Genomic DNA, 23,931 nt, shown 5'->3' on the forward strand with positions numbered 1-23,931 from the left:
GGCTGGGGCTGGGGCTCAGCGGTAGAGCGCTCACCTAGCATGTGCAGGGCCCTGGGTTCGATCCTCAACACCACGTAAATAAATAAATAAAAAAGGTATCGCGTCCAACTACAACTAAAAAGTAAATATTTTTTAAAAAATGCCCCAATAGAGCTGGCTGCAGTGGCGAATGCCTATAGTCCCAGAGACTCCGGAGGCTGAACCAGGAGGATTGTAAACTCGAGGGCAGCCTGGGCAACTCAGTGAGACCCTGTCTCAAAATAAAGAATAAAAAGGGCTGGGGTTCCATCCCCAGTACCAAAAAAATAAAATAAAAATAAAATAAATAAAGCCCAAATAGGAGAGTCAAGAGGAAGCCGCAGTCTCAGCCTCAAACCTGGGGTCTCTGAAGTTAGGTCCCCAGATGACCCAGAACCACAGTGTCGCAACCCCTATAACAAGTGAAGCCCAACACAGAGAACCATGGAGGGCTGAGCAGGATGGGCCCAGAGACCTCCCACCTCGGCAGCCTCCGCATCTCAGTAATGAGGATAGATATCCAGGGAGGACCTGGCCTGGGAGCAGTCAAGAAGCAGGTGACACCTGCAAAGGCCTCCTCTTCCTCTCTACCCCACAGTAGCTGGAGGCAGCCCGACTTCTTGCTCCCTCACCCTGCGCCCTGGGGCAGTCTCTGTCTGTACCCTGCAGTCAGTGCTAGTTGGTGGCTGTCCCCTCTCCCCACTCTTAACTCTGGGAAGAACAGCAGCATCCCAGAGGCGCTGGAGCAGCTTATATAAGCTACAGGTGTGTGGGTCACAGGAGAGACCCACCCCAACCCCAGAGGACCTGAAGGAGGCTCTGTGCAGCTCCCTGGGGGGTGCGGTTTGTGCTAAGTATGGGTTTGGGTTTCAGCGGGAAACTGGCCTGGTGGATTTATGAAGGTAAGGCAAGGGTCAGGCCTCCGGACTTCACAGTGCAGCCCTGTCCCTGTGCCAGGCCCTGGGCCTCATCCTCCCTGGCCTCCCAGGGCCATAGGTGACCCCACTCGGATGCCCTGCGCTCACTCCAGCAACAGGTGAGCTTGAGGCCAGGAGCTGTCCCCCTGCTAAGGCTTCCTGCCGCCCTCCCGGCAGCAGACTGGGGAGAAACACACTCCAGAGACAAATGTGGGGCCTTTTCCTTTATTATTTGGGGTTTCTCTGTGTGGAAACATGGGACCTCCCTACCCCACGCCCAGTGCCTCTGTATCACATAACCCATCCCCCAGTCCCTGAAGAGTCCCCTTTAAAATTGTCAATATAAAAAAAGGACAGGAGGAGGGGGAGGCCCGACCACCCTCCAGGCTGGCTGGCTCCTGGTGGGCAGGGCTGGGAGGCGTGGGCTGCAGGCATTGGCTTCTGCACAGAAGGCACAGGAGATCCCAGCCCAGGGGCTCCCCCAGCAGGAAGGGGACCTGCATGCCTGACACCTGCGGCGCAGGTCGCAGAGATAGTGGTTATAAAGTCAGCAGGTGAGGCCAGGCGGGTGGGGGGACACATGAGGATGCTGGAGGAGTGGGGCTGGGATCCTGGCTCCCTGGCCGCCCAGCCCTGAGGCAGGAATAAGCAGAAAGCTGCCCTCCTGGCTTGGCCATGGGAAACGGCGGGCCCAGGGGAGTCCATTGTGAGCCCCTGGCTGGGGACAGCGGGAGGGCCACACAGCTCTGCCCAGAGCTGGTGAGCAGTGGAGGCTGGGAGGAGCGGGCAAAGAGGACCAAGGCGCCTTCTTGCTCCAAGGAAGGCATGTGCGGCTGGCGTGACCTGCTGTGGCATGGTGGGAAGACTCGGCCTGGAAGACGCGGCTTGACAGACGAGGGTAGAAGGGAGCAGCAGGGTGCTGGGCCCCCGCCTCATGCAAACATGGTCAGCTGTAACCACTGCAGAAGGAGGGAAGGCCGTTGGGCCAGGGCTGTGGAATCGGCTGCCTGAGTTTCCCTCCTTACCTGGACCCCTATGACCATGCCCAGACCCCATGGCTCAGAAGCCATTTCTTTACCACTTCTGAGGTTCGCTCCTGGGGAACTGTTTCCTCACTTCCTCTATCTCTGGGAGATAGAGCTGTTGGTCCCACTGAGGCAAAGCCTCCGGGGCTCCTGCCCCAGAATCCAGACACCCCCACCCCAGCTCCCAGGACTCAGGCTGCCCCTTCTTGAAGGCTGGCTCCAAGGCCCAGGAAGGGACAGGAGAACACGGGTCAGGAAAGAAAACCACTGCCACCAACCCTTCCCCCCCGACCCAGGGAGAGTCCCACCTTAAACAGGTCAAAGGTCACGACTCCATCCAGATCTGTGTCCAGAGTTTTGAAAAACCCTGTGTGTCAAGAAAAGATGACATGGGGCTGAGAACTTTGTGCACAGCCAAGCCTGCCTGACCCCCACTCCCCCTAACGCACCAAGCTGTCACCCCTTGAAGTAGGAAGGGGCTCTTCCTGCCCTCCCTCCCTGCTCTCCAGCACTCAGCCTCTGGGTGACCAAATACAGGGCCCTTGTGGGCCCCAGATCTCAGCCTCCAGCTCCTGCGACGGTACTGCTGGCACCGGCCATCATCCGTTCCCACCAGCTCACAAGGGACGCATTTGGGACACAGCTGGAGGGAGGAGCCTGTTGGGACACTCACGGAACATGGTCTCCAGTCGCACCAGGCAGCACACGAAGTTGTCAAAGTCCACGGCCAGGTCAGGCTCGGAGTACCGGGTGATGATGAGCTCGTACAGTTTTTTGTTGAGCTTGAAGCCTGTGGAGAGAAGCTGGTGAGGGCCGGGGAGGCGCAGCCAGGAGTCAGGGAAGGGTGGGCCTTCTCTTCTCAGGGACAAGGGGCACAAGGACCTCTGGGCAGGGCCAGGGACTGGGAGGGGCTGGGCAAGTAAGGACCAGTCTCAGGGGGCACGCCCAGCCCCGGACAGGCCAGAGAATCAGGAGTTGGCCAAAGAGGGGTGTGGTCTGGTGGTTCTGATGCCCTGGCCTCGTCCTCAGGCAGCTCTCACAGGAGGCCTGAAGCCTGGCTGTGCCCTCCCTGGCACTGTGTCCTAAGGCCGGTCACTTTTCCTTTGGAGCCTCACTTTCCTCACATGCCCAACAGGGGTAATAAGAGACTCTGTCCTTTCTTGGCTGCAGTGAGGAAGAAAGGACAGATATGCTGATAACGTACTTAGAAACCACGGGGGAAAGGCCAAAGATGGCTGGGACCACATCCCCACAGCTCTGTGTCACCACCCCAGGGAGGAGGGCCAGGGGTAGGGGCTGCCCTGGGCCTCACCTGCAGACTCGATGGCCATCCGCATCTCGTAGGCACTCATACTGCCCGACTTGTCCAGGTCAAACTTCCGGAAGATGGACTGTGGTGGGGGCAGAGGGTGGGGACCAGTGAGTCACCCGGCTCTTCCGGCCCACCCCCGGGGTTGCTGAAGGGGACAGGGAGGGGAGGAGCCCACAAGGGTGGGCTGCTGGGACATGTGGGCTCAGGGGTGGGAAAGAGCTGGCAGTGGCAGAGCCTCCGTGGAGGGCTGTCCCCTGGCCTGCTCCTGCAGTGACCGGGGCTGCAAGGGGAAGGCGAGGACCTGCCGGGGGCACGTACCAGGTAGTTCCGGATGCGGTTCCACAGGATGTTGAACTCCACCAGGCCCAGCTTCCCGTTGCCGTCGCGCTGGGTGGTTGTTAAGAAGGCAGCTCCACAGCTTAGAGCTGGCATGGGAGGGGACACTGGGGGAAGGGGAGACTGGCCAAGAGAAGGCAAGGTGACTGGGGGGAGCCATAACCAGGCTGGCTGTGTTCAACTGGGCGGGGAAGGGTGCAGAAAAAGCTCGGCCTTAGGGTCAGCTGTGGACCCAGGCTTTGCTCCAGCTTCCACCTGACTCAAGACTGTGCCTCGGTCTCCCCCTCCCAGGAAGGCTTTGAACATGGGCACTGGGGTGTCCACATACCCTCTAGCTTTGTCTATTCTCTGGGCATTCCTGGGACAGTTCACCCAGCCACTTTCTGGTGCCCATATTCCCTGACTCCAAACAACAGCAGACGGACTGAAGGATACGTCCATGAGGTTCACCATGCTGCGGCACGACTCCAGGCTGAAGCCCTTGGTCCGAAGGTCTTTGTCTGCAAGAAAAAAACAGTTCCAGCCCCTCAACCTGCTGAGCTTCCTGTGCCCACCCCACACTGGGAGCACTGAGCATTCAGAGGCAGGGAGGCACTAGTGTCGCCTGTGGGTACACAGGCCAGCAGAGTGAGTGGGGTGTGGTGGCTTCATCATCAGATAAACCAGGGCAAAGTGTTTTAGCAGTCAGGCTGGTGTCCCCAAAGCCCATCGGCACCCAGTGATCGTCCCATGAGTGATGAGCAGAAGAGAAAGAAAGTGGAGACAAAGAGCGGGGTGGGGTCTGCTGCAGGCCCCAGAGGTCAGCAGAGGTTGCTAGAAGAGTGGGAGGGAGAGGGGTTCTGGATACAGGGAAGCGCGGGGACAGAGGTCGGAGGCAGCGAAGGCAGGACTGGGGCACCAGGCCCCGTGCAGCCAGGCTGGACAGCCAGCCACTGCCTTCTACCGCGTGCTCCAGCGGGTGAAGCCAGCTGTGCTCTGCTCCCCAGGCCACTGGGCCTGGCCTGGGGTGCATCTTGGGAAGAAAGGACGCCTTCCCCTTGGTGCTGGAGCATGGCTGTCCTCCAAATCCCACCAGCACACAGAGCTCAAGCAGGGGAACGGGGCTTGGCAGGATGGAAACAGTGGTGAGCTGGGCTCAGAAAGGAAGTGGACCCCCCCCCCAGCCATAGGTCAAGGGGTGGGGTTCCGCTGAGTGTGGGGGCAACGGCCTGGATTCTGATGCTTGAAGACAACCAGGGGCAGGACATGGGGAGAGAGCAGCTGCTGGGGACCCTCACGTTTGCTAATGATCCTGTTGAGGATGGTCTGCAGCTCTCTGACACTGATCTCCTGGTCCTGAAGGGAGAGGGAGGGTGGTACCAGCTCGAGAAGGGCTGCCCCCCGCCCCCACCCCGCCCCATCCCCACCCCACCTCCACTCCAGCCTACCTTCCCTGCCAGCTGCCTGAAGAGGGACTTGAAGTTCTCATCGATCTCCTCTTCTGAGAGCACTTGCTGGACGGAGAAAGGAGGGAACAGGTGAGGGGTGCCCCAGCCTTGCCCATGGGGACAGCTGCTCAGCTAGGGTGGGAGCACTCACGGGACAAGCAAGCCTCACTCTTCTAGTCTGTAAAAATGGGGATCTGCTCCCTGCCCAGGAATCTTGGGGCCTGAATGACAGGGACACAGTCCAGCTCAGCGATGAAAGGTGGGAGTCCAGGTCCCTGCTGTACAACCTGGGCAAGTCCGTCAACCTCTCTGAACTTGAGTTTCCCTTCCAGGGGGTTATCATGAAAGGACTCAGACAGGGGTGTTGCAGGGAAGAAATGACCCAGATAAAGTGTCGAGCACAGCCGCAGCACAGGGACACAGGGATTATGCACCATCATCCTCACAAACCGTAAAGTGCTAGGGAGATGACGGATTGGCCTCGCTCTTATGGCTCCTATGAGGAGCCAGCAGAGGCCCAGGACACAGGATGCCCACGTCCCCATCACAGGCCCAGGGGAGGGAAGGAGGGAGCCGGTGCCTGGTGGGGTGGCCACACACCTCATCAGGGAGGTTAGCCTGGATCTGGTCGTCCAGCTCCCTGCAAAATGGAGAGAAAGAAGGACCAGTCAGGGGGCGTGGAGGGCCTTCAGGGGAAGGTGGGAGAAGGCAGTGGGGGACTCACTCTGTCCCAGCACTCTTCTCAGAGAAGAAGCGCAGCACGAAGTCGCCCTCCTTATTGGGCTCAAAGGTAGATGGCACCACCACATACTCCCCGGGTGGAAGGCGGAAGCGGGTGCTGACCTCCCGCAGGTTGATGAACTGCTCCGATCGCGCCCGGGATGAGTTGGCCAGGAAGAAGTCGCGCTTCAAGTGCACAGCTGGCTGGCCCACCAGCTAGCAGGAGGGAGAGGGAGCAGGGCTGCAGCACCCTCAGGAGCCACCCCAGATCCCAGCCCAGGCCTCAGGGAGGGGCTGAAGAACAGGGTCATGGCTCATCACTTAGAGCCCACGTGACCCTGACAAGTCACGCTGAGGAGCAGCTAAATGCAAATAAGGTACATTAAAATACTATAACACCACCTGAATATCTTTCTCATTATCATCACTGGGGGCTTTCCCCACGTTGGATTCTGCAGGCACTTGGCAGGTGGCACCTCACTGAGTGTCCACAATGGCCCTGAAGGCAGTGCCATTTTACAGACACAAACACCAAGGCTCAGAACTTCAACAATTTGCTCAAGGGGACAGACCACGCAGCCCAGCCCACGCCCTGCTCCCGACAGACTGGCGGGCCAGTGCAGACCTGGTGAACACAACATCAGGAAGCCTCACGCGCACAAGACCCACGGGGCTCTGAGGACTAGGGTTGAAATCCAGCCCTCCCCCCACCTGCTCTGACCCTCAGGAGAGCAGTGACTGCTCCACCTGCTGAACAGTCAGGGGAAGCACTTTCCAGGTAAAACCAGGTCACATCTCCGCTCTATGCAGGGGCAGGTTTGTCACTATGCTGCCCGTGTGGGCCCATCAGGCAGGGTGTGTTCTGGGGCAGGTGGATTCAGGTGAGTCAGGAGCCACACCTACCTCCGGAGGGACCTGCAAGAGAGATAGGGTAAGGGAGAGGTGGTTGGTGCAGGGGTGGGGACAGGGTGCACTCTGGGCAGAGGTCCTGAGTTCCTAACAGGAGGGAAGGGATGAGGAGACTGGTGACAGGGCTCTGGGCCTGGAGCCAGCGATGATCCAGACCTGTTGGCACACACAGAGTGACCTCAGGAGGGAGGGCCCAGGCAGGGGTCCTGTCCCTGGCACACCCTGGGCCTCTGCTCTGAATCAGGCCTCCAGAATAGTTGCCAGGAAGGCCAACCACAGTGTCTTAAGGCCTGGGGACACTGGAGGCCCACACCTGTCTGTTGCCAGGGGATCTGGGTATGGGCTAAGTCTGTGGCCTTCCTTTACCCTGGCTGGGTAGATCCGGAAGTTTCTGACCCTGTCTTGAACACAACAAGCAGGGTGAGCCCTGTGATTATACCCAGAAGATATAATCACAAATGACAGGCACAGCCTCTCTCTGAGCAGGCCTCCCTCTCCTGGTCCTCCACACCGGCTCTGCTCACACACTTCTGAGGCATGGGGTTTCCTGACCCCCAAGATGGCCCACTTATTTCTGAAGTTGAGCCGAAGTCTGGCCCCGAAAGCTGCCATCCAACTGTCAGTCAAGCCAGCTCCTTCTTCCTGTGGGCAGCATCCCACTCTGAAGATGAAGGTAAATTCCAGAACCTTCTCTTCCTGGAGACAACCATCTTACTTGCCTTCCTCCTGCCTTACTAGATGAATTTTAGGACCTGCCTGCAGCTGAGGGGTTTGGCTGGTGCCTTCTGGAGGCTCCCCCTAGGGCCACCAGCCTCATGGTGTGGCAGGGGGCAGACAAGGCAGGGTGGAGACCTCGGGCGACCCCTGGCGGAGATCTCGTGAGGCGGGAAGACCGGGCTCGGTGGCTCAGCGCCAATCGGGGACTCACCTCGTAGACGGCGAAGCCGATGGTCTCCATGTCGCGGCCGAAGCGGCGCTCCCGGCGCCGGTGCTTCTGCATGAGGGCCAGCACGAAGCTGCAGCCCGACTCGCGACTCCCGTAGTCATCTTCGTCGTCCACCTCCTCCAGCCGGATCTTGAACTGGGGGTTCACCCAGAAGGTGGCTGCAGGAGAGGAGGTGGAGCTCAGAGGCAGGGCAAGAGCAGAGAGGCCCTCAGAGCCTCACCCCTGCACCCGGGCATCCCTCCTTAATCCATCAATTGTTACTAAGTATCCATTATGTGCCAGGTGACAGGCACAGTTGAGGGGCAGACACCATCCTGGATCTCAAGGGCTCCTGTTCCAGAGCAGATCAGGTCGATTAATAGTTCAGTTAAAAAAAAAAAAAAAAAACAGGCGGCAGGAGCAAAGGCCACTCCCCGCCACTCTGCCCCCACTCCCCGATGACAAACATCAAGTGAGGCTCCAGCGAACACCAGGGATCCTGGCAGGTGGCAGAGGTGGGCAGGAGTTGGGGGACAGGCCAAGGTGAGTAGATGGCATCAAAGAGCAAAAGGCCCCACCAGAGGGCTGGTGATGGGGAGGGTGTGACTGGATTATTATTCTAAAAGGTGACTCGAGCTGGGCAAGGAGGGGCACGCCTGTAATTTCAGCAGCTCTGGAGGCTGAGGCAGGAGGCTGGTGAGTTCAAAGCACTAAACTACTCAGTGAGACCCTGTCTCTAAATAAAGTACAAAATAGGGCTGGGGATGTGGCTCGGTGGTCGAGTGCCCCTGAGTTCAATCCCCAGTACACCCCCCCCCAAAAAAAATCAATTAAAAGGTGACTCAAGCAACTGTATGTGCAGTGACTTAAAGGAGGACAAGAGAGAAAGCAAGGGTCCGACAGGAGGTCACAGACAGCCAACAAAGATGACAACAGTGACATTTAGTGTCTAGTGAGTTAGCTGACTAGGGAGTTAGCTGCCAGAACAAGCCTTTTACCAGAGCAACAGAGCCTGCAGGGAATGTGAGACACTTCTGTCTAAAGGCACTAACAGGCCTCGGCCTCCTAAATTCCTTCCCTCCTAAATTAACAACAATCAAAACGATAACACATAACAAGTGTTGGTGGCACGTGGAGCATTCAGCCTCACACACCAGCTGTGGGAAGGAAAAACCAGGCAGCTACTGGAGAACAGTCTGGCAGCTTCCTAAAGGGTGAGCACAGAGCTACTAGGTGACCCTAGTAGCTCTGTGCTCACCCTTTAGGAACAAAACGCATGTCCACATCAAGGTGTGAGCATGACTGTTCAGAGCAGCACCACTTGAAACAACCAACAGTCCATCCACCCATGAGAGAATATACCAAAATGATAGAATAGTATTTGACAGTAAAAAGAAACAAAGTAGCCTGTCTTGGTGGCCCAAGCCTATACCCCAGAGATTCAGGCAACTGAGGCAGGAGGATCATAAGCCTCAGCAACTTAGTTAGGCCCTGTTGCAAAATAAAATAAATAAAAATAAAAAAGGAGGGGCTGGAGTTGTGGCTCAGTGGTAGAGTACTTGCCTAACATGTGAGGCCCTGGGTTCGATTCTCAGCACTCCATTTAAATAAATTAATAGAATAAAGATCCATCAACATCTAAAAAAAAATTAAAATTAAAAAGGAACAAAGGACCAATACATGCTATGATGTGGATGAGCCTGAAAACTGTTATGCTAATTGAAAGAAGCCAGTCACAAAGGAACATGTGTATTTCCACTTATATGGAATATATAGAACATGCAAATTCTGAAGAGGAAGAAAGTGGTTGTGAGAGGCTGGGAGGGACAGTTGAGGGGGGTGTGGCTTCTTTTGGGGATAATGAAATGTTCTAAAGTTGATGTGATGGTTTGCACAATTTTGTGAATACACTAAATGTACACTTTAAATTGTACACTTTAAATGGGTGAATTATATACAAGAATTCTCAATAAAATTCTTTTTTGTTTTGTTTTTTAGTACTCGGGATTAATGCAGGGGCGCTTAACCACTGAGCCACATCCCCAGCCCTTTTTATTTTTTTTAAATTTAAACACGGGGGTCTCAATAAGTTGCTTAGAGCCTCATTAAATTGCTGAGGCTGGCTTTGAACTTGCTATCCTCCTGCCTCAGCCTCCTGAGTCGCTGGGATTACAGGCATGGGCCAAATACCAAGAAAGTTTATCACCAAAAGCCTCCCTAAAAGAAATTAAAAGAAATATATTTCATGCAGATATTAAATGAGCTCAGATGAAAGGTCTCAGAATGGAGAACAAAAAAAATTATTATGCAGATACTCCAAACACACGAGGATTATCTCAAATGATGATGATGATGATGATGATAATGTTTAATTTCTAGCAGGAAAAAAAATGTTTGGAATTTAAATACTAGCTTGCCAGGAGCGGTAGCACATGCCTGTCATCCCAGTGCATGGGAGGCTGAGGCAGGAGGATGACAAATTCCAGGACAACCTCAGCAATTGACCAAGATCCTATCTCAAAATAAAAAAATAAGAGTAAAAAGGACTCAGAATGTTGCTCAGTGGTACAGTATGCTGGGCTTCAGCACCAAAAATGATAATAATAACAAAATTAAACAATTTAAAAAAGAGTGAACCCAAAGGGGGGAAAAACTGGAATTGCTAGACTAACACTGGCTGAAATACACTTGAAAACAAAAAGAATTATTAGAAATGAAGGTAGTCACTAGATAACTAAAAAAATGTTTCTTTCCCTAGGAGCTTACAACAATTCTAGACTCAATATTCCTACTCTCATAGTTCAAAATACATGAGTGCTCACATTAAAAAATTCAAGATAATGAAGTAAGTTTTGATTTATCAGGTCATGAAATAAAGTCCAAAATAAATCAGAAGACAGAAGAAATGAGATAACAAACAACGATGACGACAAAAAAAAAATCATTTTGTACAAAGGATCAACAACATCAAAAATCATTTCTTTGTAAAGGCTAATACTGATGAACTTCACAAGACTGGGAGGAGGGAATGGGAATAGGAAAGACCCCTAGACTGAATCAGAGATAACTTTCCGATGTTCATATATGAATATGTGAAACTCCACATCATGTTCAACCACGAGAATGGGATCCTAATTAGAATAATACCCCATGTATGTATAGCATGTCATGTATATTTAAAAAGAACAAAAGAATTAAAAACCCCAAAACTTCACAGGATTAATAAAGAGTATAAGCCAGCCATGGAAGCGCATACCTGTAATACCAGCAACTTGGGAGGCTGAGGCAGGAGCATTGCAAGTTTGAGGCCAGTCTCAGCAACTTAGCAAGGCCCTAAGCAGCCTCATGAGGACCTAAGAGAGACCCTGTCTGTCTTAAAAAAAATAAAAAGAACTGGGATGTGGCTCAGTGGCAAAGCCCCTTTGGGTTCAATCCCCAGTACCAAAAAAAAAAGTGCAAATACACAATACTATGATTAAAAAAATGCAGAACATTATTACAGATGAGATCTAAGAGTATATTAAGGATAACTTTGCACTAATAACTTTGAAAATAGATGCAAAGGATAAATTCTTAGGAAGTACAACCCATCAAAATAAGTTCAAGGGGGCTGGGGCTGTAGCTCGGTGATAGGGCGCTTGCCTAGCTTGCTCAGGCAAAAATAAACAACAGCTAAAAAAAAAAAAAAAAAAAAAAATTAAAGTTCAAGAAGAAAAAAAAAACCTGAACAATCCTAGAACCATTAAAGATATTCAGTATCAAAAATCAATCTTCACATAAAAAAAGAAACAGGCCTGACAGCCTTACAGACAAGTTCCACCAAACATTCGGGCAACAGATCATTCCCACCTTATGCAAACTCTTCTAGAAACAGTTCACTTAGCAAGACAAACAGCACCAATACCAGAATGATCAGAAGGAGAAATCAGCAGATAAATCTCATTCACAAACTTGGGTGTAAAACTATTGTACAGAAAAGTTCTATCAGGTTCGTGTTTATGGGACGTGGGGATGGAGCCCAGGCCTCCTGCATGCTAGGCAGGTGCTCAGGTGCTCCACTGAGCCACACCCCCAGCTCTTATTCTTTTTTTTTTTTTAATATATTTTAGTTGTCAATGGATCTTTCATTTCATTTATTTACTTATATGTGGTGCTGAGGGTGGAACCCAGGGCCTCACGCATGCCAGGTAAGCGCTCTACCCCAGCCCCCTAGCACTTAAATCTCGAGCAGAACTTCTCATAAATCTATAAGAATTAAATCAATGTGTTATTGGCGGAAGGATAGGCCAAGGGACAGAAAGGTGAGCCCAGAAACAGCCCCATGATACGTGGGAACTCAAGGATGGCACTAGCACTGCAAGGAAAGGCGGGCCTTCTCAGCCACAGTGCTTATGAATTTGGGGAAAAACTGAAGTGGAATTCCTGCAAGAGAAGAATGCTTCGGAAGAGAGGGCGGCGGGCTGTGCCGAGAACGCTGGAGGGTGCAGGAGGGTGCAGGGCAGGAGGACGGAGCAGCCCAGCCCTGGATTTGGTAAAGCCAAAGCTGTCAGGAAGGAAGCGACGTGTGGCAATTCCTGAGCAATTTTTCTTTGAAGGAGAGCAGAGACTTGGCAGCAAGAAAGTAGGGTCAAGGGGCTGGGGCTGTAGCTCAGTGTCGGAGCACTTGCCCGGCATGTGTGAGGCACTGGGTTCAATCCTCAGCATCACATAAAAATAAATAATGGCATTGTGTCCATCTACAACTACAAAATAAGTTAAAAAAAACAAGAAAGAAAAGAAAGAAAAAAAGTAGGGTCAAGAGAGGGTCACTTTCTTTTAATACAAGGGATTCTCCACAACAACACAGCAGTGAAAGGTGAGGGACAAAGGAACAAAACACTTCCTGGGGGAGGGAGAAGGGTTCTGCCACTGTCCCAGCGGGCGGCAGTGCAGACCTGCACAGGTACACACAGGGGGATGAAGGGGGCGGGTTGGAGGTGGGAATATGGGGAGCTGTCCTGGTGATGAGGTCTCTTTTCAAGAAAGTGCAAGGCCAGGTCCACAATGAGAGGAAGGCGGAGGAGGCTGAGAGTGGGAATGTGGCTAACTCACGGTGGCCCGGCTGAGACTGTGCAAAGTACTCATTTGAGGTTTGTGGCTGTGGATTTACAGGGAAAACGCCACCTCAGTTGTGTGATTTCTCTCCAGCCCCATCAGTGGCTCTGTGCCAGTCAGAGCCAGGTTCAGCTACGACTGTGCTTATGCCAGGCAACAGAAACCGAAGGAGAGAGAGACTGGGAAACTTTAGGGACAAGTTGGAAATGACGACTACACCCTGGGTATGGAGAGAAGGTAAGGTGGGGGATGAAGACAGTGCCAAAATGGTGGGCTGGGAAGGAAACGGGCCAGTGTGGCCATTCCTGAACAATTTTGCTTCGAAGAGGAACAGGGACACAGTGGCAAGGAAGATGGGTCAAGAGAGGGTCCCTTGGTAGGTTCATAGGAAGATGGAAGGGCCACCCATGTTCATGGATAGTCAGAATGAAGTTTGTTAAAATGGCCATACCACTGAAAGCAATATACAGATTCAATGCAATCCCTGTCAAAATACCAATGACAGACTTTACAGAATTAGAAAAAAAGCAGTCCTAAAATTTATTTGGAAGAATAAAAGACTCAAAATAGCCAAAGCAATTCTAAGCCAAAAAAGCAATGCTAGAGGCATCACAATACCTGACTTCAAATTATACCACAGAACTATAGTAAAAAACAAGCAAACAAAAGAAACCCGTGCAGGGTACTGGCATAAAAACAGACACACGGGTACAGAATAGAAGGCACAGAGACAAACCCACACATCTACAGCCATCTGATCCTCAACAGAGGTGCCAAAAACATACACTGGAGAAAAGACAGCCACAATGGTGCTGGGGAAACCGGTTATCCATAGGTAGAAGAATGAGACCAGACCCTGCACAAAAATCAACAAACCGGATCAAAGACCCCAGAATTAGACCAGAAACTATGCAACTCCTAGAAGAGAATGTAGGCTCAGCCCTCCAGCATATCAACATAGGCAAAGACTTTCTCAGTAGGACCCTAAAGCTCAGGAAATAATGCCACGAGTTAATAAATGGGATGGCATCCAATTAGAAAGCTTCTGCACAGCAAAGGAAACAAGAATGTAAAGAGAGGGCTGGGGTTGTGGCTCAGTGGTAGATCACTTGCCTTGCTTGTGTGAGGCCCTGGGTTTGAATCTCAGCACCACATCAAAATAAATAAATAAAGATATTGTGTCCATCTACAACTAAAAAAAAAAAAAAAAAGAACGTAAAGAGAGAACCCACAGAATGGGGAAAAAAATCTTTGCTAGCTACCCTTCTGACAGGATTACTATCTAGAACACATAAAGAACTCAAAAAACTTAACCAGAAAAACAACCTAATGAATGAATGAATGGGCAAATGAATTAAACAGACATTTCTCCAAAGAAGAAATACAAATGGCCAACAAATATGTGAAAAATGTTCAATATCATTAGCAATTAGGGAAATGCAAATCAAAACTACACTGAGATTTCATCTCACATCAGTCAGAATGGCAGCCATTAAGGATACAAATAATAATAAATGTTAGAGAAGATGGGGAGAAAAAGGAACACTTTTACACTGTTGGTGGGATTGTAAATTAGTACAACCATTATGGAAATCAGCATGAAAGTGCCTCAAAGTCTAGGCATTGAACCACTATAGGACCCAGCTACACTACTCCTCGGTATTTATGTAAAGAATGAAAGTCATCTTACTACAGGGGTACGTGCACACCCGTGTTCACAGCAGCATGATTTACAATAGCCAAACTATGGAACCAGCTTAGGTGTCCATCAATGGCTAAAGATAAAGAAAACATGGCATACACACATACACACACACACACACACACAAACACACAGTGGAGTCTTATTCAGCCATAAAGAAAAATGAAATTATGCTATTTGCAGGAAAATGGATGGAACTTGAGAACATTACGTTGAGTGAAACAAGCCAAACTCAGGTTAGGGGCCATATCTTTTCTCTCATATATTGAAACTAGAAAGGAAAAAGGAAAAGAGAGGTGGGGGACAGGGAATTTCATAAAAATCAATGGGAGATCAGTAGAACAGCAGAAAGGGGCCAGGAGGTGGGAGGAAGGGAGGGAGGTGGGATATGCCGGGAGTCATATTGGCCAAATTATATTGTTATATCAATGTGCACGTACAAACATGTAATGACCATTACCACCATTACAGACAACTAGAATGCACCAACAAAATAATACGGAGCCAGGCCCAGTGGCACACGCCTGTAATCCCAATGACTTGGGAGGATGAAGCAGGAGGATCACAAGTTTGAGGCCAGCCTCAGCAATCTAGCAAGGCCCTAAGCAATTCAATGAGACCCTGTCTCAAAATAAAAAATAAAAAGTATTGGGGATGTGTCTCAGTGGTTAAGTACCCCTAGGTTCAATCACTAGTACCAAAAGAAAAAAAGAGGGGCTGAGGTTGTGGCTCAGTGGTAGAGCGCTCGCCTCACATGTGTGGGACCCTGGGTTCGATCATCAGCACCACGTAAAAATAAATAAGTGAAATAAAGGTATTGTTTAATACCTTTATTAAAATACAAAATACAACTAAATTAAAATACCAAATACAACTAAAAAATAAATATTAAAAAAGAAAAAAAGTGGGAAAACAATGGTGGTTCAACAGATTCCACAGTTCCATGAGTCTGAGGACTGTGGAAGGAGGGAGCTGAGAGAGTTGGAGGGGGAGGGGAGAGAGCAAGGTGATTCAGAGGCAAATAATGACTATGGTGGGGCTGAGCTAAGGTACAGGAAAAGGTTGCCACAGGTGAAATTGGCAAGGAACTGAGAGGCAAGACATGGACAGAGTCATCCATCTAAAAGCCCAGAGGTGAGAGAGCCAGGAGGCGGGGCTCTGGGAATGAAGAGCAGTGACCAGAAGGTGGCCAGGAGATGGCCAGGAGTCTTGCCCTCAGTAGCACCAGGGCTCTTTAGCATTGAGGAGGACATTTACTATTTTACTCTCAAAGCAAATTCTAGAGACCAGCAAACATGACCATGTCGCTTATGAGAGGAACCCGAGGCCCAGCAAGGTGACGAGTCTTGCCCTTCCCTGGCCACCCCCAGCACAGCCCAAGCTGTGCGCTCAGGCCACCTGGGTAGTTGCGGCAGCCCCCGGCAGTGCTCCCCCGCCGCCAGGTCCCCTCATAGAGTGTGGTGTTCCAGTTGCGGATCGTCCTGCTCTTGAGCGCGTCGGGCGTGAGGTTGCAGATCTCCAGGCGGGTAAACTCGCGCATGAAGTCACGGAATGACATCCTGGGGGTTGACGAAGGGAACCTCGCTCATTGTCCGGGTTTGTGGGGTTGGGAGAGAGGAGACATGGCCCAGGAAGGGTCAGGCCAAGAAGGGCTGCTCACCAGAACTCCCCATCCTCCATCTTGATCCGCAGCTGCTCCCGTTCATAAGAGTCCACGTTGTTCCACTCTGAGGAGCTGTGGGGAGCGGGGCACTGCCAGGGCTGGTGGACACTGACCTGCCTGGCCTCTGTCCCTGGGGCCTGTCCACCTTGGACTGTCTTCCCAAAGCCCAGGTCAGGAAGTCCTCTCAAAGTCAGACCCTGAGCTCCCAATTCCAGAGCATCCCCGCAGGCTGGCCCAGGCCCTCATAGCCTACGCTTTATTGGGTCATTGCCCCAAACCCAGTCACATAAGAGGGGCCCCTTTGTTCAACTATGACTCCACCTTGGTCTGGCAGAGTCAAAAGCAGAAATGTCAGGGGCATCTAAGAAGCCTCCCAAACCTCTCCAGACAGTCTCCACCACCCTGCCCCTCACCCGTCGCTCCAGGCTCCTGTCCACTCCACCTCGCCCCAGGGGTTCCGCATCCGGATCAGGCTCACCGTCTGGCCCCGGTAGTTCACCTGTTTCCCAGAGCACCCATCAGCACCGGCTCTCACTCCACCTTGCCCTACTCCACACCCAGCAGTACACCAGGGAACTGTCAGTAGAGCCACAGAGCTTGTCCCTCAGGAATTTACAGCCCAGGGAGGTAGCTGGGCACACGAAGTACAGTCAATCAGGGCACGAATTGATAAGCGGCTCGGGATGGTTTCCCAAGGGAGCGATAAGGTGCTGCAGAAGGTCAAAGGAGGAGCAAGCACCTCCCACTGCCCTGGTCAGATGCCAGGGAGGTAAGGACAGGCCAGAAGGGAAACACCCTGCAGGGCAGGCCCCACCCAGGGCAGTACCTGCTTGGCTCCAGTCACAGAGTATGCGTGGCCCTTCACCAGCTTCTTAAAGGTGATGGCCTCCATGTCCAGGACACTGGAGATCTGCAGAAAGACATGTGCTCTGTGGTTGGGGGCCAGTCCCCTCCTACTATTGCCGGTGGCAGGCAGGGGCCACAGTCCCATTCACTCCATGCTCACCTACAGCTGCTCCTCCTGAGGGTGGGGGTGGCTCCACTACCCCACCAACACCCGCCCCAGGTACCCCCACCAACACTGCCACTGGTATGGGCTAAGGCTGGCCAGATTTTGTGAACATGCACACACCCCCATGTGTAGCCCTACAGGGACAGTGGGAGGGTAAGAGAGGAAGAAGGTCAGGATGGAGCCTATGGAGAGGGGGAAGGGGCCCAGATCACAGAGATATTGGGGTGGAGCCTGAGGTCAAAGACAAAGGAGATCTGGAGATGGTGGTGGGAAAAGTGGGACAGACAAGGGTGGGCATGGAGAGGAGAGGGAGGGGCTAGGAGTGGGGCAGACAGAGAGCAGGACAGATCAGGCTGGAGGCTAGGGAACTGGATCATGGATGGCAGGGCAAAAGGAGCAGGTGGGAAGGGAGCAGAGTGGATCTTGGGGGAAAAGCTGAGGCCTGGGAATTGGGGGGAGATGGAGAGGGGATACCTGAACACCACTGGGCATGAGGTGGAAGAGGGGGAGGAAGTGATGGATGACACTGATGTGCAGCCAGAGATGGTGCTGAGGTGAAGGGCAGGGGTCTGGGGCTAAATCAGGGTGGGGGCGAGGTTAGCATTGGGTGGGGAGAGGAAATTGATGGAAGAGTTGGATTACAAGTTGGATGCAAGGGTCATGGTGTGGGTGTCAAGCTGGGCACACTCACGTCAATGGAGCAGCCCAGCAGAGAGCCACGCTCCAACGCCTTGAGGATGATTTGGTAGAGGTCACTGGGTGCCTTGCGCAGCTCGTACCATTCGGTGACCCCGCCTGTGAAGTCCTCAAAGCCCTCGGAGGTGCTGCCCCCCGAAAGGGCCTCATAGCTGCCATTGACCCTGTGGGCAGCTCCAGGTCAGCACTGTGACATTGAGCAGGACCAGGTAAGAGGGCCAGGGTCCCCCACCCCCAGGGGTGGGGCAAGAGCTGTCCCCAGGAGCTCTGCTCACTTGGCATAGGCCTTCTCCAGCAGGGCGCTCCAGAACTCGTTGCCTTGGTCAGAGTGCACAAACAGCAGCTTCCCGTCCTTGGTGGGCAGCAGGTCATCCACGACCACATCCACCCACTCCCCAAACTGCCATAGCTGCAGGGAAGGAGACACAGTGAGTACCTGCTGTGGGATTCCCCCACGCCTGAGCTCCATCCTCAGTTTTGCTACTAACTAGATACATGATCTTAGATCACATGTAGTAGATACTTATGCAATATATACATACTAGATACATACAAACTTGATGTGTACTAGGAATACATATACTGACATACACCAGATACATGTATACAGCCCTCTACATCTACAAGTTCCACATCCATGGATTCAACCAACTACAGACAGAAAATTGATTTAATTTTTATTTTTTGCAGTGTTAGGGATGGAACCCTCATGCTACAAGAAGGCTCTACCCCAATCTGCGTTCCCAGCCCCCGAAATATTTTTTAATGCATTTGTGTTGAAAATGCACAGACTTTTTTCTAGTCATTCCTAAACAATACCAAACAACTATTTATATGGCATTTACATTGCCTTGGTATTGCAAGTCATCTAAACATGTCTTACAGTATATAGGAGGATGTGGAAGATCTGTGTAGGTTATATGAAAATATTACATTTTTTTACATAAAGAACTTGAGCATCCATGGATTGTGGTGTCCATGGGGGTCCTGGAACCAGTCCCCTGCAGACATGGAGGGACAACTGCACTGCACACGTGATCCTGGACAAGTTACCCTCTCCGAGCCTCAGTTTCTGTACCCATTAAAGGGAGCAGCAGTGCGTTCCTCACAGGAAAGTTAAGCAAGATTATGCAGTCGTCTTTAGCTCACCATGGAAACAGGACAGACCTCCTCAGACATAGAGGGGGTGGAAAGCCATCTGGCCAGGGCTCTTCCCAAAACCAACTGCTTTTTAGGCCATACCTCTACTCTCCCAGTTCTAGGCCGGAGTGTAGGGGTTAGTGGAATCCATATAAATATATCGAATGTGAACCCATACCCTCCAACCACTGATGGGAGGCCCGTTCACGCAGAAAAGGGTGGGGCTCAGACAGAAGCCAGAAGCTTCCCTGTGCTCCAGGCACAACAGTGGGCGGCGGCCCAAAACAATAGGAGGAGAGAAGGCGGGCCCAAGGAGCTGGAATTGATGGCGGGGAGTGTTACACGGACCAATAAGAGGCCAGGGAGGAGAGGATTGGATGAATGAGGGAAGGGGCGGGGCTGCCACGCCCCTGCGGACTAAAGCAGGGCAGGTGCGGCAGTCTGCCAAAGTGGCTCCGCAGAAGTTGGTATGGCAGCCACTTCTGGGCAAGTTGGGTAAGGGGCTCCCTAACTAGGCGGAAGGAGGCGACACCCAGGAGTCCTCCACACAAGGCAAGAGGGTCTCGACTACAGTTGCTGAGTTGTCTCTCCCAACTGGAGCTCATTGAGGATTCATTAGTGTGTCTGGAGAAAGGGTCCTGTCGCAAACGTCAAGAAAAGCTGGTTTAAACAGACTTAATCCTGAGCCTTTTCTGCTAGTCTGTGTCAGAGGTCGCCAAAGCACAGGAGCTGGAAGATGGGAGGATTGACAATTGGAGATGACCACCTTTCCCCCAGCACTCTTTTTTGTCAGATGTGGAAACTGAGGTCCAAGTCGGGAAAGGTTTTTTCCCCACAAGGCATAACACAGAATTTCTTCTACTTTTCCAAACACTTTCTCCCTGCTCCTCAGAACCACCCAGGAAAACTGCCAGTTGAAATACCTGCCCAACTGTTTCACACATGACAGATCTGAGATGGCACTGAGAGGTCAAATACCTCTCAGAGGGAGGGCTGCCCCCGCAGGGTGTGGCCACTAGCCACCTTAACTTCGAGTGCGGTGGTCATCCTTCCATATATCCCCCAGCGCTTCCTTTTCCCCCTCCCCAGCGTGTGGGGGCCCTTCACCTGGAAATGGAAGATGCCCGCATAGCCATCCTGGAAGCTCTGGCCATGAGGAACCACTCGGTGCAGGAGGGTGTCATTGAGGGTGAGGCAGGCGATGGCAGCCAGCAGCCAACAGTCCCCTGGGATGGGAAGGACTCATGTCAGGCCTGTTCTAGGATCTGCCCCTGGGGGTGGGGAGGTGTGCTCATGGATATCCATGTTGAGGAGAACCTGGGATTCCCTGGATGGGGTGCCTATCAACTGCCCTTAGCTTACAGAAAAGACCCAGGAATCTGGGCAAACCAGCCCCAGTGCTGATAGCCAAAGCCTGTCTGGGCTTGCAGGAGGGAGGGGTTGGGGTAGAGCCCAAAGGAACGGGAACGGGAATAGGGAACTACTGTGGCAAAAACACCCAGACCTCCCCACCCCCAAGAGGCCTACCCAGTGCTCCCTGGCAGATGTCTGTGCGAGTAGCTCCATCCACGATGAACTGCGGATTTGACAGCATCTCCTACAAGACCCAGAGTCCTGTCCCTGAGCTGGTCCCTCCTAGAAACTGACACCCCACCACCAAGACCCCACTCCCCATCAGGAACCTGGTGTCCCATTCCATTCCTCACCCAATAAGAATCCCACCCAAGGATGGCCCTCTCACCGTGGGACGCTTCCACTTGATGCCATAGGTCTTAGAGGAGTTGGGACCTAGTTCCTTGTAGCCCAGGCTCTGGGGCACTGGTGGGAAGGCCTCATCTCGGAACAGGGCCCCACTCTGCAGGCATCGGGCCCGCAGCTGTTCATAATCCTGGCCCAGGTATTTGATGGCGTTCTCATGGCGGCCCAGGCCCAGCTCCTTGGCCCGTAGCTTCTGCACCTGGGCTGACACCCCAGTGCAGTACACGGGTGTGATGATCTCCTCTGCCATCCTGTGGTACAGACCAGCTCAGTACCCATGTCTGCCAGGACCAGAATCCAGCTCCTGCCTGCTAGTGCTGCTCTTCCACCTCTGCACACCTTATTCCCCAGACCCTGGTGTCCCCCGCCACTTCACTGCCCCCACAGCACTCAGGCTCTCTGCAGCCTCCCTAGGCTCCAGAATCCAGCAGAAGGCTCCGCAGTTCCAGGGTATGCTAACCACAACCTCTCCTCCTCCCCACTGCCATTGTTCTGGGCCTGCAGCTCTGTGGTCAGCCAGCCAGCCAGCCAGCCAGGTGGGGTAGGGTGGAGCCCTGAAGTAACACAGGGATCTGGGAAGGTGTGTATGGAACCCCAGGGAAGGTCTTTTTGATCCCGTTGGCCAGCCTGTAACCCCCTCTCCAAACTGGCCAGCACCTTGCTCACCCGCCCCTTTCTGGCTTGGGAAGTGAGAACTCCAGGCAGACGGCCCCCTCCACAGACCACCCGAAACCCACAGAGCTGCTAAATTCCAGCCCAGCCCCTGGGGACAGTAGTGAGTGCAGGATGGGGCGAGTGCCTGGGCTGTGCCGCTTCCCGAATCCTCTGCCCCTGACCCAGGCACGCCAAGGGCCCAAGTAAAGGCCATCTGAGGAGCCCCTCTGCCCCGGAGCAGTGGCCAGGGTGAGAATCGCGGCCAGCCACCCAACTCCTTACCTGGAGGAGGGGAGGTTGGGGGTCGCTGCGGTCCCAGCGGCTGGCTTCGCTGGTGGCAGCTCAGGGCAGGGCCCAACCAGGAAGAGCGCTCCTCCCCGCCCTCCTCCCGCCGCCCTCCTCCCTCCCTCCTTCTCCTCCTCCTCCTCCTGGGGCTCCTACCCCGCTTCCTCTCGACTCTCCCTTATCTCTCGGGCACCTTCTTTGACTATCTCTTACTCATGGTGTCTCCCCGCCCCTCCCTCCGCAGGCCCGGGCCAACTCCGCGTGAGGACAAATTAGCAAAAGGCAGAGTTGTCCCCGGGGAAGGGCCCGCGCCTGTCGGGGTGGGAAGGGCTGGGCCCTGGCGGAAGGGCACTGCGGGGGCGGGGAGGGGAGAGGAGAGAGGGGACCGGAGGGCAGGGGGTATTTTTAACCGTGGGCAGCAGCTCGGGTTGCAGGGCCAGCGGCCCCACCCTCGCCGCCCTCCGGGCGGGCACTCCGGGGCGACCGGGCCGCGGCGGCGCCGCCCCCAGCCCGCCCCCAGCGCCCCTCACTCCGCGCGGTGCCGCGGCAGCTGTCCTCGCCCCTCCCTGCTGGCCCTTGCGCGGGGCTGAGATTACCTCGGGCTGCGGCAGCTGCTCGCAGCAGGGGCCAGGCTGGCGGCAAGCGGACCCCTACCGGACACTCGGCAAACGGCAGCCCCACCCGGTCGCTCCCCGCAGCAGCCGGGCTCCGGGGCTGGGCCGACTCCCGCCCCCACCCACCCCCGCGCCCTGGGGCGCAAGTCCCGGCCGCCACCCGCCCCAGTGGCTCCGTGCGTCCCGGCGGGGCGCGGGGAGCCGGCCCTTTAGGCCCCGACTCGCTGCGTGACCTTGGGTAAGTCCCGGCCGTGCTCGGCCTTGATTTCCCGGTTCGTGCAGCGAATGGGATGCAAAGACGCAATGGTGGGAGCCCATCTTGCGGTTTCCTGAACCAGGATACTGCGGGAGGTGGACACCTGCCCTCTCCCCCAAGCCCTCTGTGCACCCAACGGGGAGCGCCCTTGTGCCGCCTTACCCAGAAGAGGGCGTCAGAGGCCCACCCGGGACCCGCAGATTATGCCGGGTGGACTGCAAAGGGAGACCCTGAAGAAGGGGACGGGGCTTCAGTGATCCTGCAGCTCAGGGCTCTTCAGTGGTATGCGGGTCCCAGCCCGGCAGTTGCTGAAGCATTTTGTGCATAGCTTTTCTGGGATCCTAGGGTCCATGACCCCAGCAGAAGTTAAGAGCCGCCTATGTAATGGACTCCACTCTCATCCTCAGTTTACAGATGAGGAAAACTGAGGCCTGCGGGGGTGTGGCTTGCCGGAGTTCCCCCACCTGGTGAGTCAGGGCTGAAAACAGCTCCTGGGCTCTTCGCCCTTACCATTCTGCATTCTCGTGGCCACTCTTGGTTAAATTCTGCAGGTCTTCGCGCAGCAGAGACCCGTGATTGAGGCCATCAGTCCCTGCTGGTAGAGGGTGCTCTCCTGATCCAATTTTGGGGGTCATGGTAGCTGAGTCGTGATTATGGACAAATAGGAATTAAGTCAACAATGTGGACAAGGTTTCCTAGCAGAAAGAACAGCAAAGGGAAAGTTCTGAAGGCTGAGGGGACACAAGCCAGAAAGTCCAGCTACAAGTGTTCCTTGTGGCTGGATATCAGGAAGCAGAAGTCTGAGAGAGGAAAGATGTGCAGGGGAGATTGCAAAGACTGCCCGTCCCGTCAAAGCCTTCTGACTCAACCCATGAGTCCCAGAGCTGCCACTGTGACTTCCACAAACCTCCTCACTCCTGCATATTGCACTTGGCTTTCCCCAGATGGGCACTGACCACCTTCTATATGGGCAGGGCACTGTGCTCACCTGGGTATGGGTGGTGAGGACTCATGGCTTCCAGGGGGCCGACACTGAACTTGTTTTTTGTTTGTTTGTTGTAGATAGACACACAATATCTTTATGTATTTGTATGTGGTGCTGAGGATCAAACCCAGCGCCTCACACATGTGAGGCAAGCGCTTTACCACTGAGCCCCAGCCCTGAACTTGCTTTTACACCCATAATTAATTGAGAAGAAAGTTGGTGCAAAGGATGCACTTACCTGAAACCTGATCTTGTCCAGGAGTTAGAGGAAGTATTAGATGCAGGGAGTTATGGTGGCGAGGAGGAGGTGAGGTATGGGAATTGCCTCTAGGAGTCTCAGCACAGGGAGGAACTGGAGTATGCTTGTCACTTAGAGTCAGAAGGCAAGGGAGAGTGGCGCCCCTGAGCTGGCCAGCAGAGTTTAGATTTCAATCTACTTGAAGTAGAAGGCTGATCAGATTTGTACAAAGAAGGCTGCATAGC

The 23,931-nt window shown here is 53.4% G+C and overlaps 1 protein-coding gene across 3 annotated transcripts; it reads right to left on the bottom strand.

Annotated features, from left to right (window-relative positions):
• Positions 1 to 1,146: 1,146 nt before the first annotated feature.
• On the bottom strand, positions 1,147 to 22,562 carry Capn1 (calpain 1). Of its 3 annotated transcripts, none has more exons than XM_046445278.2 (22): positions 22,441 to 22,562; positions 20,638 to 20,905; positions 20,424 to 20,493; positions 20,004 to 20,122; positions 18,032 to 18,165; positions 17,752 to 17,920; positions 16,875 to 16,958; positions 16,462 to 16,547; positions 16,046 to 16,120; positions 15,784 to 15,944; positions 7,593 to 7,768; positions 6,659 to 6,670; positions 5,760 to 5,971; positions 5,636 to 5,675; positions 5,036 to 5,101; positions 4,886 to 4,943; positions 4,044 to 4,108; positions 3,591 to 3,659; positions 3,273 to 3,351; positions 2,634 to 2,750; positions 2,269 to 2,327; positions 1,147 to 1,894 (listed from the first exon to the last, which is right to left on the bottom strand). In XM_046445278.2, exons 2-22 carry the CDS (start codon positions 20,902 to 20,904, stop codon positions 1,868 to 1,870), a joined length of 2,145 nt encoding a protein of 714 aa, XP_046301234.1. In that variant the 5' UTR covers position 20,905; positions 22,441 to 22,562; the 3' UTR covers positions 1,147 to 1,867. The 3 variants fall into 3 exon arrangements, with proteins under 3 accessions (XP_046301234.1, XP_046301233.1, XP_046301232.1); XM_046445277.2 differs by lacking the exon at positions 22,441 to 22,562 and adding an exon at positions 22,190 to 22,333; XM_046445276.2 differs by lacking the exon at positions 22,441 to 22,562 and adding an exon at positions 21,591 to 21,708.
• Positions 22,563 to 23,931: the final 1,369 nt, after the last annotated feature.

The sequence above is a fragment of the Marmota monax genome, unplaced genomic scaffold (genome assembly GCF_021218885.2).
Source record: "Marmota monax isolate L192 unplaced genomic scaffold, Marmota_monax_Labrador192_F-V1.1 WCK01_AAM20220418_F8-fsc00038, whole genome shotgun sequence".
Lineage (NCBI taxonomy): Eukaryota > Metazoa > Chordata > Mammalia > Rodentia > Sciuridae > Marmota > Marmota monax.